At 35.2% G+C, this 18022-nt stretch overlaps 1 protein-coding gene across 4 annotated transcripts in view; it reads right to left on the bottom strand.

Annotated features, from left to right (window-relative positions):
- LOC118191847 (potassium channel, subfamily K, member 16-like) overlaps positions 1 to 18022 on the bottom strand; it is a 277734-nt gene that overhangs the window by 80249 nt on the left and 179463 nt on the right. For all 4 annotated transcript variants that reach the window (XM_085813392.1, XM_085813393.1, XM_085813395.1 and 1 more), the window contains exon 2: positions 16942 to 17092. In XM_085813392.1, coding sequence (XP_085669518.1) covers positions 16942 to 17092 — 151 coding nt within the window. The remainder of the gene's footprint in view (positions 1 to 16941; positions 17093 to 18022) is intronic.

Below are 18022 nucleotides of genomic sequence, written 5' to 3'. Positions count from 1 at the left end.
GAAAAGGCCTTTGATAGAGTGTGGCATGCAGGCCTCCTGCATAAATTGAATAATTTTATGCTTCCTAACAGTTTCGTAAAACTCATTAGTTCCTATCTGAAAAACAGAACTTTTCAAGTTCGCTGCGGTGACGCCTTATCTGTCAGAAAAAGAATTCATAGCGGGATCCCGCAAGGATCCGTTCTTTCCCCCCGGCTCTATAATGTTTATATCAATGATTTCCCGCACCCATTCAACACGAAAATACTCAAATACTCTGACGACACTGTAGTACTGACTGAATCCAGAAGTCCCCAGCTCGCTCTAAGTAATTTACAAATGCATCTCAATATGATCAATCATTGGTGCAAGACTTGGAAAATTAAGCTCAACGCCTCTAAAGGTGCTACTTCGGTAGACGGTTGCACGGATTTTTGGCGATTTACGTTGGCCGAATTGTTGGCGCGATTTTTACAAACGTCAGCCATCTTGAAAAACGCTGTTTTTATCAAGGAGGTTAGAATAGAAGGAGGGAAGGTTCAACTCAAACGGTGAAGCTTGGCGGCCATCTTCCTGTTATCACCGTGACTTGTGCAAGGAAGTCTGTCATTGCAACATTTTTTTCTTTTCTTTTTGAAGCATGTCAGCTTGTATTGCATATGGATGCACAAATAGATTCTCGAAAAAATTTCCGGGCATTATTTTTCACACGTAAGTATTAATTTTCTTTTTTTTTATGTAATATGACAACTATGTCAAAAAATATCACAATGTCATGTGGTTTTCTTTCCAGATGTGAAAAAAAGGACTTAAAATAGGTTATTTAATATAACTATAATCAAAATATATTAAATACATTTTAATGTTTCTGTTTATAGCTGGTATCTTCGTTCCTTAAGATACAATGCTATATGGTAGGATTTAAATTGTATAATTTGAACGTTTTAGTTAATTCGTTTTATAACTTTCATGAAAAGTAAGAAATCAATTGTTACTATTTTTATTAATTGTAAAGGTGTTAAATAAAGCAATGGTTTTCTTTGTATATTAATTATTATTCATTTTTTTAAGTTAAGATAAACTGTTCTGTTGTTAAAAATTTTTTGCATAAACTTACAAATTTCTGGGCAGTATAGTGATAAAATTAAGTACAATATTTACACAAGTGAACATGTGGAAAGATGTATCCAAAAACTTATATAGGTGTATTTCTGTAATTCAACTTAATTAAAGGCAGTTTCTTTGAGATTAATAAATATGAAATGCGCATAAACTGAAATCAATGAATTCTGTTACATTTTATTAAGATTTATTTTCTAACCTAAGCGAATTCGTGAAATATGCAGAAACATCATTTTTTAAAGGCTTATGTTATGCGCATGCATTTAGATTTCGAACTATTTCTTAACAATTTGCTGTACATAGTAAATTATGGATATCATCTTTATTACTTTAAAACAAAAATTCAACAATAGCGGGGGATTTCATTATAAATTTAACATAATTTTACTGGAAAATAAATGCACGGAACAGCTTAGAAACACGTACATGTCACTGCCGTAATGCAATGTTTTGAAGTCACAAACATGGACGCCGCTTGTTCGGCGGAGTTTCATTCCCCGATAGTGGAGGAAACTGCGAACCCTCCCTCCTTCTATTCTAACCTCCTTGGTTTTTATGCGTAGTAAAGTATTCGAAACTTAAAAAATAAATAAATAAATATCGTTAAAAGTAATGGATTAATTTTTTGTTGAAAATGTCATTTTTTAAGATGGCAGGCAAGTGTAAATAAATACATTTACTATGAGTATAAAATACTAAAGTAAGGTTATTATTACTTTCATATAGCAAAGAAGAGAATAAAAACACCGCTATAAAAACTTTGGGCCAACGTTTAATTAGATTAAAATATTACTGAAATTGAATATCGAATTAAAAACCATCATACCAACATTTAAAAGAATTAGAATATTATTAAATTCAAATACTCGTACTTTAAAATACGTTATATAGAATATAATTAAGATTAAAACATGGACAATAATTATCTCAGTAATTTCTGAAAATAGTGTATTAATTTTTTTAACAAAAATTGAAGTATACAATTATAAAATAAAAGAAAAATATGTACTAACATTTTTTTGAGTGTTTAACCTGTTGTTTATTGATAAGTAGCACAATAAAAAATCAGAATCATAATTTAGATAACATCTTTGAAGACATCTTTGAAGGAATTCAAAGATATAAATTAAATTTTAAAACGGCGCGGAAATGCACAAATTGTCAGTAACCAATCAGGGAGCTGATTACAGCTCGTTAATTCACAAATATTCTATAACCAATCAGAGAGCTTATTACATCACGGCTAGAATTAAAATTATTTAAAAATTCATACATAATAAAATCATTTTTTAAAAAAATGCAAAATTAAATTGTATTTTAATATTTAAAAGCCATAAATAATATTTTAAACACGGAATTTATGCACAATAAAACGCACTATTTTTTAAATAAAATGACAACAAAGTATCGGTTACCATAAATAAATTATCCAGCAATGGGTTTACCATAAGTTGTATTACTCGCCAAAGGAAAATCGCCAAAAAATCGCCAAAATCCGTGCAACCGTCTACCAAAGTAGCACCCCTCTAAATGTTGTATTGTGCTCTATCGAAGATACAAAACAAGATTAAGAGTTAATACTGATATCTACTTAGATAGAACTCTAATCCCTGTAGCTAATTCCTATAAATATTAGGTGTTTACATAGATAAGTCTCTCAACTTCAAAGATCATATTTCTTATATCTTAAACAAAGCAAATGCAGCCTACATGGCAATTTATTCTATTATCGGCAAAAAAAAATCGAAGCTCAGTCTAAAAATAAAGAAAATGCTTTACATATCTCTAATTCGACCGATCATTCTATATGCAGTGCCGGCCTGGGCAATCGCCAATAAAACTGAGCGCAAAAAATTGGATATACTTCAAAATAAAATTCTACGTAGCATTGTGAATGCACCTTGGTACGTGTGAAACTCTATAATTCATAACTGGATATTCCATCTGTACATAACTTTATACTCATGACAGCTCACAACTTCTTCGAGAAGATGAAACATAGTCAGTATAACGCAATTAAACAAATGTTGGATTATGATCCAACCATTGAATACACTGTCAAACGCCCAAGGACAATTCATCACAATTCGTTATGGTAGTAATTTGTAAATTTTAATTTTAAAACTTTAAAATTAAATTGGACTCTATCCTATTATTTGTGTTGCATCTTATACTTATGTTAATGAAGAAAATTTTTTATTCAAGATTTTTATGTTACTATTTCATTTTTTAAATTATTTTGTATGAATTTTTACTTTATCGTATGATTCTACGAACTTTTGAACTTTTTACGGCGTATCTAAACTACTGCATACTTCTGAAGGACTTACTTCTGAACTCTTATGCCATTCACAGCTTCAAACTGTCTTCGCGCCATTTTCATGATGTCTCACAATTGATTATCCTGCACTCTTACTAGCTATATTGCACTCACCACCTGCATTTGCCATACAACTCACTGAACCTGCCTGCATGCTTCAATTTAATGCCATTGCTTACCACTGCACAATTTTTATGATAAACGCCTACTTTCGTAAGTATTAAGATATGCCTGCTCACGCAGCTGAATTTTCTTCGCCCACGGGTGTTGGTACTTCCCTAGTACCATTTATTTGAAAATATCTTTGCCTAGTGCATTTTAATGCGATCTACTGGCGAAAACTCTTTAGTAGTTAATAACCAGAAAAAAGTAAGTCATAAGTCATAAAAATAGTAAGTTTCTCTCTTGTCGAATTGTATGTAGCAAGTTTTTTTGCGTTCAATAAAATTTTTATGCTGTGTTTTGTTTTGAACCTGATGTCACAACCAGGGTTTGCATAGCAGTTTCGGCCACGACACCACAGCAGTAAATATTAAAAGTTGGTGGCAGCTTTTAGGGATTGTTCCTGAGAGTAAATTTAGGAACGGACTTTTTCGCCTGTGAACTTGAGTTTTATGTGAACAGTAAAGACTTTCTTCTCTTCAAGAACGATCTAATTTTGCGTGCAAGGAGAGTTCGTGTGGTGAAGCCTCTTCAGTGACAAGTGACAGTGTGTCAGAAGGGAACGCCGGAGGAAGCGTCATCTAGTGCCGCAAAATAGTGAAATTTCCCGAAAGAATATCCAAGTAGTGCCAGGAGAGTCAATCGAAGGCGTCTTCAAAATTGGTAGTACCATTTTTGTGATTTTGGAGAGGTTATGCCAGTTATTCGAGACTAGGCTTATTTTGGATATAGAGCAGGAAAAGGTTGCCTCTTAATTAGCATTTTTTTATATACATATTGTTTGTAGGCATAGGTATTATCATTAAGTGTTGTAAGGCAATTTGTGTTCAGAATTGTTAGGGAATCATTCAGTTTTGGAGAGATAGACCTGTTGTTGTTTTTGTGTTATTGTATTTCGGGGTAGGTTTAATTTTCCATAATGGGTGAGTTTATGAGGAAATTTACTAAAGCTCTGCTATTGGAGTTAGCGGAGAAGTTTGAAACAAATGTGTCTCAGGCAAATAGAATATGCCGAGGACTATGAAGAAGAAGCTGCGAAAGAATACGCGGCAAGAATTTGGGCTGCGGCTGAACAGAGAAAAGCAGAAGAAATAGCCGAACAAGAGAGAGCAGAGGGGAACGTGAACAAGAGAGAGCGGAACGGGAGCGAGAGCGAGTTTTTGAATTGGAAAGGTTAAAACTGATGAATGTGGTTCAGACTAATAGCCTAGCTTCCACGGTTTCGAAAGTTGAACAATCTAGAGAAAAAAAGGTTAATTTGAAAGATGTAGTACCGCGTTTTGAACCGAGTAATATAGATATTTCATTATTATTTTTTCTATTCGAGAAACAAGCTCAAAAAGAGAACGTTAATGAGATTGATTGGGTCTCGCAATTAATTCCTTTATTAACTCACGATGTAGCCCAGTTAATAGTGAAAGAACCAGCGGATAAAGGGGATGATTATTAGCATGTTAAGAAATTACTCATGCAAAGATTCAAGCTTACTTCTTGGGCACTAAAAACAAAATTTGAAGAACATTCTAGAAAAAACGGAATGTTATGGGTGGATTTAGTGTGTGAATTGAGAGTGTATTTAGAGAATTGGTTGGATTCAGTAGAAGTTCAAGATTTTGAAAGTCTTAAGGAACTTATGCTCACTGAGAAAATTAAGCAGCGAGTCCCTCTAGAAATAAGAGAGCACTACTTAGACAATTGGGAAGAATTTAAAACAGCTTCCATTTTAGCAGAGAAATGCGACAAGTATGAGGCTTTGCGAAAAGATATGAGGAAGTTAGAACAGAGAGCGGGGTTAAAGAAACCATTTGAGAAAGATAGAGAGCGGTATATAAATTCTAACTGTAGTTATAATCAGAAAAGTAGTGGTCATCAAAGAATTAAATCAGAGAAGCATAGAAAAGTGGAGGCTCCTAAAAAAAAGCAAGTTTTCAATGAAGCAGGTTTCGAGAAACAGCGGAAAATAAGGTGTTACCAATGTGGAAAGGACGGACATATCCGACCTAACTGTCCATCGCTGGAAAAGAATAAGGCTAATCTGGTGAATAATCTTGGAACGGAGAGTTTAGGAAAATGTTTTGAGCCGTATTTCAAGAAAGCAGTAATTAATGGTATAGAGAGAGAATATCTGAGAGATACTGGATCTGGTGTAGATCTGTGTAATAGTACTTGGATTAATACTAGTGACTTATTAGGGGAAACTGTATGGGTGAAACAGCCTTTGGACTCAGAATGTAAATGTTTACCTTTGGCAAAAGTCACCATTGAAGTTGATTTTGGTGTGGTCACCACAAAGGCAGCGGTTACTCCGGTAGAGTTAGATAAAGAGTACTATTTGTTAGGGAATAAAACTGCACAGTTGATTGAGGAAATTAGAGAACGACCGGTTCTCTTGAATGCTGTGGAGACTCGTAGTCAGGCTCATGCGCGCAGGAGTTTAGAGAGAGCGAGTGCAAAAGACTTAGATTCCAGATCGGAAGTAAAGAAAGAGATAGAAAGTGAAAGGGCCGTCGCTAGTTTAGCGACCCTGTGGAAGAAAGGGGAAAGTGAAAATGAAAAAGAGTTTATAATAGTCAAGGAAAGACTATTCAGAGTGGCAAGTTCTAAAAAAGGGGAAGATAAGCGTCAGCTGTATGTGCCTCTCGTTTTTAGAAAAGGGATCTTGAAGTTATGCCACGAGGAAATCTCTGGTCATTTAGGGGTAACAAAAACCAAGGACAGAGTTTTGACACACTATTTCTGGCCTAATTGCTACCAGGAAATTGAAGAATTTGTGAGAACGTGCGATATTTGTCAGCGTGTAGGTCACAATAAGGATAAAAAGAAAGCCCCTATGAAGATTGTGCCTGTTATATCAGAAGTGTTTAGCAGATTAAATATTGATGCAGTAGGACCTCTGATCCCTAGTTCGCGTGAAAATAAATACTTAATTACGTCTATTTGTGTTGCTTCCAAATATCCAGATGCCATTCCTATACAGAATTTAAACTCTAAATGTTTGATTCAAGCCTTGATACAAATCTTTTCTAGATCAGGTTACCCTAAGGAAATTCAGTGTGATTTGGGTAGATCGTCTGAGTTTTCTAGCAAGTTCGGAATTAAGGTGTATCATTCTTCTGTGTGTTACCCTCAAAGCAATTCTGTTGAAAGGTTGCATTCCACCTTGAAAAGGGTACTGAAGTCTTTGTGCTTGGAAAGCGGAAAGGACTGGGAAGAATGTTTGCCATGTTCTTTGTTCGCCCTCAGAACTGTTAGGCATGAGAGCACAGGTTTTAGTCCCTGCGAGTTAGTACATGAAAAAAAAATTTGAGAATGCCTCAAACGATTGTGTATGAAAACTGGCTAGAGGAAGAAAGTTCAGACCCCACTGTGGTCGAGTATGTTCTAGACTTAATAAACAGATTAAAGAAGTGTCAGGAGCTGGCTGTAGAGAGGATGAAAGAGTGTCAGAGTAAAAGGAAACTCTGGTATGATCGCAACGCTGTTACGAGAAGGTTTAAGGTCGGAGATCTCGTGCTTGTTTTAGCCACGTCTAAACCACACAAAATGGCTCTGAACTGGATAGAGCCAGGTAAAGTAACTAGTATGATTTCCGAAACCAATTATACGGTAGAGATTCCGGGTAAGCGTAGCAGTGACACCATTTATCACGTAAATTTGATGAAACCTTATTATCAGCGCCCCGAGCTTGTGAATCTTGTGATGGAGGAGGTCATGGAAGATATTGAGGGAGAAGTGGATATTCCTTATCCCTTGGCTGATCCAACTCAGGTAGATTTTTGGAAAATAGTTGGAGATAGTAAGCTAGAAGAAAGAGCTTCGGCAGAGGAAATAGGAAAATTCCAACAAGTTATAAGGAAGTATGGAGCGGTGTTTTCATCCGACCCCGGCTGTACGTTTTTGGTCGAAATGGATATTAAATTGTTGGATGAGATTCCGGTTAGAGTCAGGCCTTACCGAATGTCGGCGAGACAAACCGGCATCCTAAAAGAGGAAATTAGGCGGTTGTTTGAGCTAGGAGTCATAGAAGTCGGGCAATCTGATTATGCTTCGCCTATGATCTTAGTAGAGGTCCCAGGTAAAGATCCTCGTCCTTGTATAAACTACAGAAAATCAAATTCAAAAACTATGACCGAATTTTTCCCTCTTCCCAATATTGAAGAAGTGGTAGAAAAAGTCAGCGCAGCTCCATTTATCACAATCATGGATCTAACCAAAGGATACTTCCAGATACCACTCACAGAGCTTGCACGTAGGTATGCCGCATTTGTGACGCCTTTTGGATCCCGAAGAAAATGATGTTTGGGCTTTTAAATGCGCCTTTCTATTTTTGTAAATTGATCGCTCAAGTTTTAGGAGGGCTGGACAATTTTGTTCTACCGTACATTGACGACATTGCAGTCTTTTCGCCGACTTGGGACAGGCATATGAAGGATTTGGATGTGGTTTTAAGTCGCCTTCAGGAGGCTAAATTGACTGTTAAGCCCTCGAAATGCAAATTCGCACAAGACCATGTGAAATTTCTGGGTCATGAAGTAGGGTCTTGGAAAAGGTCGCCTAGTGAAGCCAAGATTCAAGCAATCGGAGATTTTCCGATCCCCACTACTAAAACACAGATACGTAGCTACCTTGGTACTGTGGGCTTCTATGCAAGGTACATAAAAGACTACGCCAGTATTGCGGCACCTTTGACAGACGCTTTGAAGGGCAAAAACAAAAAAGAAAAAGTGATTTGGACAAAAGAGTGCGACGAGGCTTTCAATAAACTGAAGACCAAACTAGTAAAAATTCCGGTTTTATTTGCACCAGATTATTCTAAAGAACTTATTGTGCAGACAGATGCCAGCTTTTATGGTGCGGGTATTGTGTTGTCTCAAATTCAGGATGGGGAGGAACACCCTATACTGTATCTTAGCAAAATGTTTACTAAAGCGGAGCGAAATTATAGCACCATTGAAAGAGAACTAGCGGCCATTATTTATGGACTGAAGAAACTAAGTCATTACTTAGACAGGCAAAATTCAAGATCCAGACGGATCATAATCCGTTTACTTTTTTAAACAAAATGATGGGATCAAATTCTCGTTTGACTCGCTGGGCATTGTGTCCTCCAACAGTACAACTTTGAAATTGTTCATAGGCCAGGCAAATTGCACGGTAATGCAGATGGCTTGAGTCGTGCCCTAGTCTAGTGACTGGATATCACTAGTGGATATAAAGTAAGGTAAAAAAGTAATGAAAATGGGTGAAAATGATTTTTGTTGAGTTTTGGAATTATATTTGTGTATATTCAAAATTGTTTGCATTGTGTGTTTCATTTTCAAAAAAATTGTTAGAATTAAATGTTTTATCTTAAATATTAGCATTGTGTAAAATTTGAGGAATATGCTTTGTATAAGGCAGACATTAGGAGTAGCTTAAATTATTCTTGTTGTATTTATGCGGTTATGTTATCTAGAAATAAGTGCAGGGTAATGTAACTAACTGACTTCTCTATTATCACTTAAAGGGTTACCACTTGTGTTTTGAAAGCAGTGAAATGTATTTAGAATTTTTCCTTCCATAGTCAAGAAAAATTTCTTTATGAGGGAAGGAGTTGTGATAAGGTTACATAAAAGAAGAATAGACTGAAGATTTATATGGACAAGGATGTCTCGTGAGCATAAGCTGAAAATTATAATTTTTTTTAACTTACAAAATACGTTTTCAATAGTTATTAAAATAGTCTTTATGAAAATAATTAAATCGTTGGCAATGTTAAAAACGCAAGCTCGAGAGCCACGAATTGCTCTTGCACGTAAAATGTATAGAATTTGATTTTTAAAAATAGTAAGTTTCTCTCTTCTCGAATTGTATGTAGCCATTTTTTTTTTTTTTTTTTTTTTTTTTTTTTTTGCGTTCAATAAAATTTTTATGCTGTGTTTTGTTTTGAACCTGATGTCACAACCCAGGGTTTGCATAGCGGTTTCGGCCACTATACCACAATCTCTATAATTTAAGATTTTGGGGCGCAGAAAATCCACATGGTGTAATGGAACATGAGCGTAATTCTCCAGAGGTGAATCTTTTCTGTGACATTTTCAAAAGTTGTGATTTTGGTCCTTTTTTTCTTCCTGGAAAAATCGTTACTGGGGGCCTTTACGGAGGTATGTTATCAGAATGATTGTTCTCTCAGTTGGAGAAAGCAGTTCCGGACTTCTTTCTGCAGCAAGACGGAACTCCACCACATTGACATAAAAACTTACAATCATTTAGCTTCATCGCTGTAATGGCCGTCCTAGGTCAAACGCTATGCCACTGCTTTTTTGGCCATAGAGATCCCCTTGTGATTTTTTCCTACGGGATTTTATTAAAGACAAAGTGCCTCCATTTCTCCAGGACTTAAAGCAACTGAAGCAACAGAGAACTAAAGTGTACGAAGCATTAACAAAGGATAATCTACCACGACTGTGGCAAGAACTGGAATGCCGCAAAGATATTTGCCGTTTCACCGGAGGGGCATACACAGAACATCTGTAGAAACATGGGTATTTCCACGTAAATTGGATTTATCAAAATGAAACAATTATAGCATTAACACCTAGGCTTTCTTTCTGAACCCCTATATATCATATATATATATATATATTTCAATATAAAACATTCTGTACTATTATTTGTACATTGTATCATTCATCATAAAAGTCGTGAACTTTTCTATGGTCCAGCTAGATTATGTTATTAGAGAAGTTAATAAAATCAAAAGGAATCCCTTAAATGAGAGTTTATTTATGATTTTGTACGTTCAACTTTTTTTGGAAAATAATAAACGTAGATTGCAGTAGTATTGCATTCTACGGGTTCGTGAATTTAGAGTTACTGACGACAACACTTGATGAAGAAACAACATACAATTTATTCGCCAGTATTACTCAGCAAAGTTCCAAAAACAAGTTTACAGTCGTCGAAAAGACTACGTTAAACACGCTGAAACAATCAGCAACACAGCCTTCAAGCTACAACGCTGAAGACAGCTTCACGGTAAATCACTAAAATACAGAACTCCATGACCAAGACCCTCGTCCTGGTAAGCCTTTCGAGGATTTATATATCCGGGCCATGACGGACCCCTCAGTGACGGCGCAGGCCCCACAGTCGCTGCCCGGCTTTATACACAGCCCCAGAAGGACGAAGAAGATTATCGCTGTGACTAATTCAAATCGCTGAGACACCTTTGCTTCGGGGCACTACTCCCTCAGCATCGTACGTCAAATCGGTGCCCTGCCTTACTATGTCAGTCCCCGCCACTAGGACTCTGGAGACTGAACCCCCATCGAGAAGGCCCAAACATCTTGTATATAGCTCCACCACAGCCAGAGGAACAGACACGACAGTACCAGTACGGTCCCTGCCAAGCCTGAACCTACCTGAGTACAATACTCGGGTTCTAGTCCTGTGAAGACAATTTGTATACCCCCGTGGTTGAGACTGCCTAGGTACAGATCTAACCAGTATTTCCCAGGAATTCTCCTGAGTCAACCCCCGGGGGGGAGCACTAAAATACAGCTTCCGACTCAAAAACACTACTACTGAGCATTCAGAGATTACCTTGAACCGAGTCGGGAGCTGTACTTTAGTGCTTTGTCGTGAGGCTGTCTTTACCATTGTGGCCTCAAGGCTGTGTTACTGATTGTTTCAGCGTGTTTTGACGACTGTAAACATGTTCTTGAAACTGTCCTGAGTAACAATGGCGAATAAATTATATTGTGATTCATCGTTTTGTCATCAGCCACTCCAAATCCAACAACCGGTAGAACGCAATAAACTTTTATCAGAAGTGGGATTTACGAGTGAATGCCAGTCACCCGCCTGCAGGAGAAAGCCATAGCGGAAGAAATGAAAGATTTGATGGACTCGTTTGCAGCTGTGAAAGCTGGACTCGTAGAGGTGAAGGCTGTGATGAAAGCCGGACAAGAAGAGTTAGTAAGTAAAATAAAATCGTGTCGATCAGAAATAAATGCCGTCAAGAAAAGGTGCAAGAGCAACTCTAACGAGTTGAAGTGAAGCAAAATGAGATTATAAGAGACGTCTTGGAGTTTAGAGAGAAAATTAGAGCCAAAATAAAACATGTGAAAATGACAATAGTGGCATCTGAAGAATCGAAGGATGAAGAAATGAAGGAAGTATCTAATGAACTATCTGAGAAAGCTCAAGAAATGAGGTATGAAACAACTGACGAGATTAAAGAACTAGAACGAAAAGCTGAAGAAATGAAAGACGACAAAGAAGCTTTAGATTTTTAAAGTGTCTGAAGTGGAAAGGGAAGAAAGCGATAATACTGGTTGTAAAGATGAAATGAAAGAAGTGGCTAGTAAAGCATCTGAAAAAGGTGAAGAAATAATTCATGGAAATAAAGTTCCTGCTTCTTAAGTGTCTGAAGTAGAGATGGAAGAAAGTGAAAATGTGGCTGTTAAGTTGGTAGAAACTGATACTGGAATTACGAAATCGCAGTCCGTAAGTTCATGTGACGTAGGGTTGGGAAAAGCTGATGTACAGCTTGAGCAGTGTTCCAATATTGTAGAAAAATACATCTTCACAAATAAAGTGTGTGTCTCCTATTGTACAGACCTAAAACTTGATTCTAAGCCAAGATACTTCTATTTGTAAAGAATCGGATTCTGTTCCTAACTCTAATGCAAGCATGGGAACTGCTTTTCGGGAAATAGAGGAAAATAGGCAAGTACCAACTGTTGAAAATACCGAATATAATCTGAACACATGAGGCGAATAAAGTGCAGATTGGTGAGTAAACTCTTTCAGATCTTCTTGTGGATGAAAAATCTGAAAGTACTGAATCTTCAGACTGTGATATGCAAAATAGAAATACATCTCAGAATTGCAGGGAAAAAGTAATTAACCCAGGTATAACTTAATGAAAAGCCTGAAACTGAAAATCATTCTGAACTTTAATTTATATAAGTTAACATTTTTATGTAGTTAATTTGTGTACGTAACTTGTAAATAGTTTAAATATTTGTTTCTTTTATCTTTATTTATCCTTTTTGTTTGTTTTTTACCTTTTGTTTGTATTGAATTTGCTTTCTGACCAAATATTGTATTACCCGGGACGTGCAGTCTTTGGTGTGGGGCAATGTTATGAAATACCCAGCTGAGGTAAGATACGTTTCCCGCAAAGCAGGGTTAGGGTCGCCATAAAGTGACAAGGAAAGGCAGAGTTGCCAGATTTCGCGCGAAATCGCTCCGGCTTTTATTTCTACTCCACACGATTTTATTTCGCTAACTAACTCTTCTTCGCCGGCTTTCATCTCAGCCTTCATTTCTTTCAGTTCAGCTTTTACAGCTGCAAACAAGTCCATCAAATCTTTCATTTCTTCCGCCGTGGCTTTCTCCTGCAGGCGAGTCACTGGCATTCACTCGCAAATCTCACTCCTGACACCAGTTATTGGGTTCTATGGGTTCGCGGATTTGGAATGATTGCTTTCAAAACTTGATGAAAATCAAAATACAATTTATCTGCCACTATTACTCAGGACAGTTCCAAAAACACGTTTGCAGTGTTACGAAATACTCAGCTGCGGTAAGATCGTTTTCCCGCAAAGCGGAGTTAGGGTTGTCAGAACTTGGCAAAGAACGGAAGGACTGCCAGGTTTGGCGCAAAATCGCCCGCTTGGTGACAAAATTGGCGATATGCCATAGACGGAGCGAGAACATTCTTGCTCGTCTTGGCAGTTTTCTCGATAATGTTCTCGAAATTAGGTTAAAGCTATAGGTTAGAGCATTTCATTACAATAGTTTATTACTTGACATGGGAAGTTCTTTGTTTATCTAAAAGTGCAAGTTAGAATGATTTTATACACTCTTCAGTGTTGGAATTCCTGAAATTAAAGGCAGTGATCTGCTGCTCTGTTTAGTTAATTAAAAAAATAACTTATATGACTAGCTTATTTGTTAAGTTCTTGTTTTAAAGAAATAAAGATGATATCTATAATTAACAATATTTAGGATATTATTAAGAAATAGGGTTGAAGTCTAAATGTATGTGTATAGCATTACAATTTTTAAAATGACATCTATGATTATTTTGAGGACTTATTTAGGTTTTATTAGCTCTCAGTTAAGTGTTCCTTTCTAATATTTCCTATAAAAAGTGACATGTTTGATTTATTTCTAATATTATCGAAATTTAATAAAGAATGCTTCATGCGAAAATATTTCAGGGGTAGAAAAGTTAGTTTATTTCAGTATGCTTTATATATCACTTTTAAGTTGTAATATACTAAAATTGAAATTTACTAAACTTTTTAATCATACAAGTAACACATCATAATATATCAATAATCCCGTACTTTCAAACTTCGCAAAAGCATTTAGAAGCTCGAATGCGATCAATTAAATTTAATCAAAATTAAAACTATTATCTGCCTTTCTTGCAAAACGTTTTCTATACAAACACGACTTGGCGAGAGGGGAATGCTCTCAGTTCCCAAATCATTCAAATTTACAAAAACTAGATGAATATTTGTTTGCTTCTTCTCGACACTTAACTGCTCTTTATTCTGACCTCAGCCAAACATTTGAGGACATTCTTCAGTTAGTTATTCCGATTGGATATTGGATCCTTTTGCAAACAGACCCACCCATAAACTCAGATGAATTCTTACATATACAGAATCAATCTATTGAATTATCCATAAGTCAGGAGCTGAAGTCAATCTTTGAACAAGCATACAAGAAATTGTGTTTATATAATGAGCTACAAATTTTGTCTTCATTATGGGTAATGTAGCGAAACTGTTGATTACTTTCCTGTAACTGCCATCTAGTAGAAAGTGAATTTAGTGCAGATCATGGTAGATAGAAACCGAATGGAAATTAATGCTCATGGAGACATGCGAATGTTACAAACATAGAGCCGAACATAAATAATTTCATACCATTCCATCAGATTTACCCATCTCATTGGAAAAAAAAAACAACGTATTTTTGCGTTTTCAAACAAAAGTTATAATATCAATAAAGGCTATTTTAAATATCGTTTTTTTAAATATTTTATTTTTAAATCACCATTTACCATTCAAGACATCAAAGTTAAATTTACAATTTTCCTATTATGCAGATATGTAGAGTTACATCACTTCGGAATTTATTGTTAGGTTTCTACTATAAAAGGGGTCCATGGACATAATATGTTTGGAGCCACTGGCTCCAAACTTTTAGGTAATTTAGACTTTTTAGGTAATTTAATTTCAAAAATAGGAGGAACCTAGGTCAAAGGTTATTTCTGTATTTATTTCATTTTTAAACGTTTTGCGATGCTCTCAAGGTTTGCTCTTTATAAGGTTTGCTTACTCTGGATTCAATTATTTGAAAACTGTTGTCATTTAACTCTTTTTTCCAGCAATTAAGCTTTAAAAATTTCCTTTCTGGGCATTCCGGATTCGAACCCGGGCCCTTTAGTATCGCAGTCGGCTTCCCTAACGGCTGTACCGTCTAGACGGCCTAATTTTAAACGTAGAAAAAGTTTTTTTTTAACCATTTTTGATTATATTTGGGGTTTTAGATTCTTCTATGTTTTACAATTTTTAATGAAGATGTTTTGAGTTTTTATGTATTTTTGCCTTGCCGCCAAATGAAACTGAATTGATTAAATGAGAAATGTATCTTTAATGAAATTCGAAGAAATAAGTTTAAATAAAGTGCAGCAAAAATGTGTATAATTTAATAGACAGTATAAGGAAGCCATGTGGTGTACACATCAGATACTTCTTACTTAATCGTCATTCAGTGTATTGTTATCATCTTAAGATGTCGAATTCTAGAGAATAATCGCGGCTAAAGTATTTTAAAAACTCTACACTTTAAATGGAAACGAAAAACTGAGGTTAGCAATAAATTAAATCGAAAAATATAATACTCCGAAGACACATGAAAATTGTACATGATGCTGCTATTCAAAGTTTTTAATAAAATGTTCTTTATTTTAAAAACTATTTTTTTTAAATGTTTGCTTCATCGTGCAGAGCGATGAAAAATTTATAGTGAAATGGATTTGGCCAATTGACGAACAAAGTTATTATACAATATTAAAATAAATGCTACGTCCTCTTTCTACAGTTAAATGGGTGTCATCTATCAACCGTAAAATGTCCCCTCTTTTTCGTTTATCCCTGTTTCACCCACAATTTGGGTGTAGGGAGGATTGTTTAAAGTATGAGTGAATTTTATTTTTGAGTCGATGCTTCGATGTTTCTACAGCAAACTATGAGAGAGTTTTCTCACTAATAAACTTTTGATGGCTGATAAGTAGATATGTAACCCCACGGCTTAACGTGCGCCACCTAGCGGCCGCCGGAAAAACATCGGCCAACAAAGACTATAGCAGTCAGTCGACGTACTGGACTCAAGACACTAAGCATGATGTTTCCCGAGATTTACCTTGTAACCTAAATGTGTAATTATAACGCCCTTAATTGTAATGTTTTATCTTAATTGTGTTTTGTTAATTAAAACTATTTGAAAAAGCCAACTGAGTCTTTTGTTTATGGTAGTTTTGGTTATAGATAAGATTTAATGTGAAGTAGGTGAAATAAGTCTGGTATTTACTCAATACAGTTTTAATCTATGCCTTTTATTACGGTTATTATTTGTTAAAGAAAAACTTCTTCTCCAGCGGGAAAAAAGAGCTGAAATGGCACGCTTTATGATTTTCATCACTGGAAAGAAGGGAAGAAAAATACTGAAGTGACATGACTTTTGCTGCCATCTGCAGAAAACCTGACGCGAAAAACATTTGAAATGGGATATCACGTCTTCAAATGTTAATGAGCAGTTTGGAGGATTTATAAATAAATTTTTTAATCGCTGTTAAAATTTGGAGCAATAAACATACAAAAATAAAATTTAACACGCACAGCACATTGTAAACAATTTTAGCACATTGTAAACAATTTTAGCACATTGTAAACAATTTTAGCACATTGTAAACATGACAAAAATTAATAGACTTGAGTTGCTTAAAAAACGTCTGAGTGGACAAAAATTGGCGTTTTCTTTCCGAATCCCTCTGTAAGGAAGGTATGATAAGGAATATCACAGATATTATACATTCGGAGAATAAAAATCAAATTCAATTTTAGTTATTTTATCTGAAATCCAAGCTTATGAAACCGTACATAACAAACGTAATTTACACCTTCTTAATTCTAAAATAATAAAATGGCATGTTAGTAAAACGCATGAAGTCATCATGCAGTCAGACACGGTTAATTAATTTTCATATGCTACATTATTACATAAATATTAGACTGAAAAATTCTGCTTTTCAAAAGCATATAAATAATTACTGAAAATATGAATTTTACCTTGGAATTCATTTCGAAGTTCATCTAATTCTTTTCTAAGCTGCTCCTCCAGGGGGCTTTCAAGAAGCATAAAAATGAGACCACCTAGCAGAACATAAGCTATAAACACTAGCAATAAACCCAGAAGCTCTTTTTTGCTGACGGTGATGCCCTGAAAAATAGAAACAAAATAAAGGACGTTCGTATATTTAACGATAATGGGGGAAAAAAACTTTAATTGCAATTTAATGGTCTAAGGGTTTGATACAGCAACTTGAAAGAGAGAATATTTCAGTTTTATATACTACTTTAATTACATCCCAATAAATAGTCCTAAAGTATTTAAAATGAAAAAATAAATCTTCTTCGGAATGAGTTTAAGAATTACTATAAATGCAAGACAACATATGACAAGAAATTCTGAGTTAATTAAAATTAATTTTCATTTATCTCAAAATTTAACAGTTAGTATTGCTATTAAATGAAAATATTCAACTAAACAGAAGCCGAATTTTGTCGAGCTTACATCATTCATAGGAATTATTTATTAAACACTCATTAGAAAATTTAGCGTTGTAAACTAACGCCTAGATCAGAATTATGAGACAACTTGAGGCACGTAATTTAGAATTAATTTCACACTGTATTATTTAATTTGTGTTTTCATAAGAAGTCAAATTACTATTTCATAATTAATCAAATAAAAGAATTGTTTTGTCCAAAATTCTAAATATACGCAGCATACATAAATTCCATTAAATTACGAATGCACCTCAAAATTCTGAAATTGCTTTTTTTTTCTTAATTTGATTTCAAGAAACCGCAAATTCTTGATACTATTTTTAGAACTGCAAACAGCTATTCTAACAGTTGATTACTGTCACAGGTCAGTCACAGTTGACAGCCAAGAGGTGATTACTTGAATTCCGAGAAATAATTAAAGAATATTTTTAGTTGCTGTAAAAATAGCATTAATCAAGTAATACGAAGGAAAGAAGAAATAAAAAATAAGATAGGAGGGAAAGGAGAAACTTGCATGATGAGAATGATTACTGAAATGTACAATTACCTTTACTATAAAATGTACTTAAATAGATATTCA

The sequence above is a fragment of the Stegodyphus dumicola genome, chromosome 3, assembly GCF_044657685.1.
Source record: "Stegodyphus dumicola isolate Sdum_Otavi_A_Nest chromosome 3, ASM4465768v1".
In the NCBI taxonomy this organism is placed as follows: domain Eukaryota; kingdom Metazoa; phylum Arthropoda; class Arachnida; order Araneae; family Eresidae; genus Stegodyphus; species Stegodyphus dumicola.
This window is presented reverse-complemented; position numbering and strand designations above follow the sequence as displayed.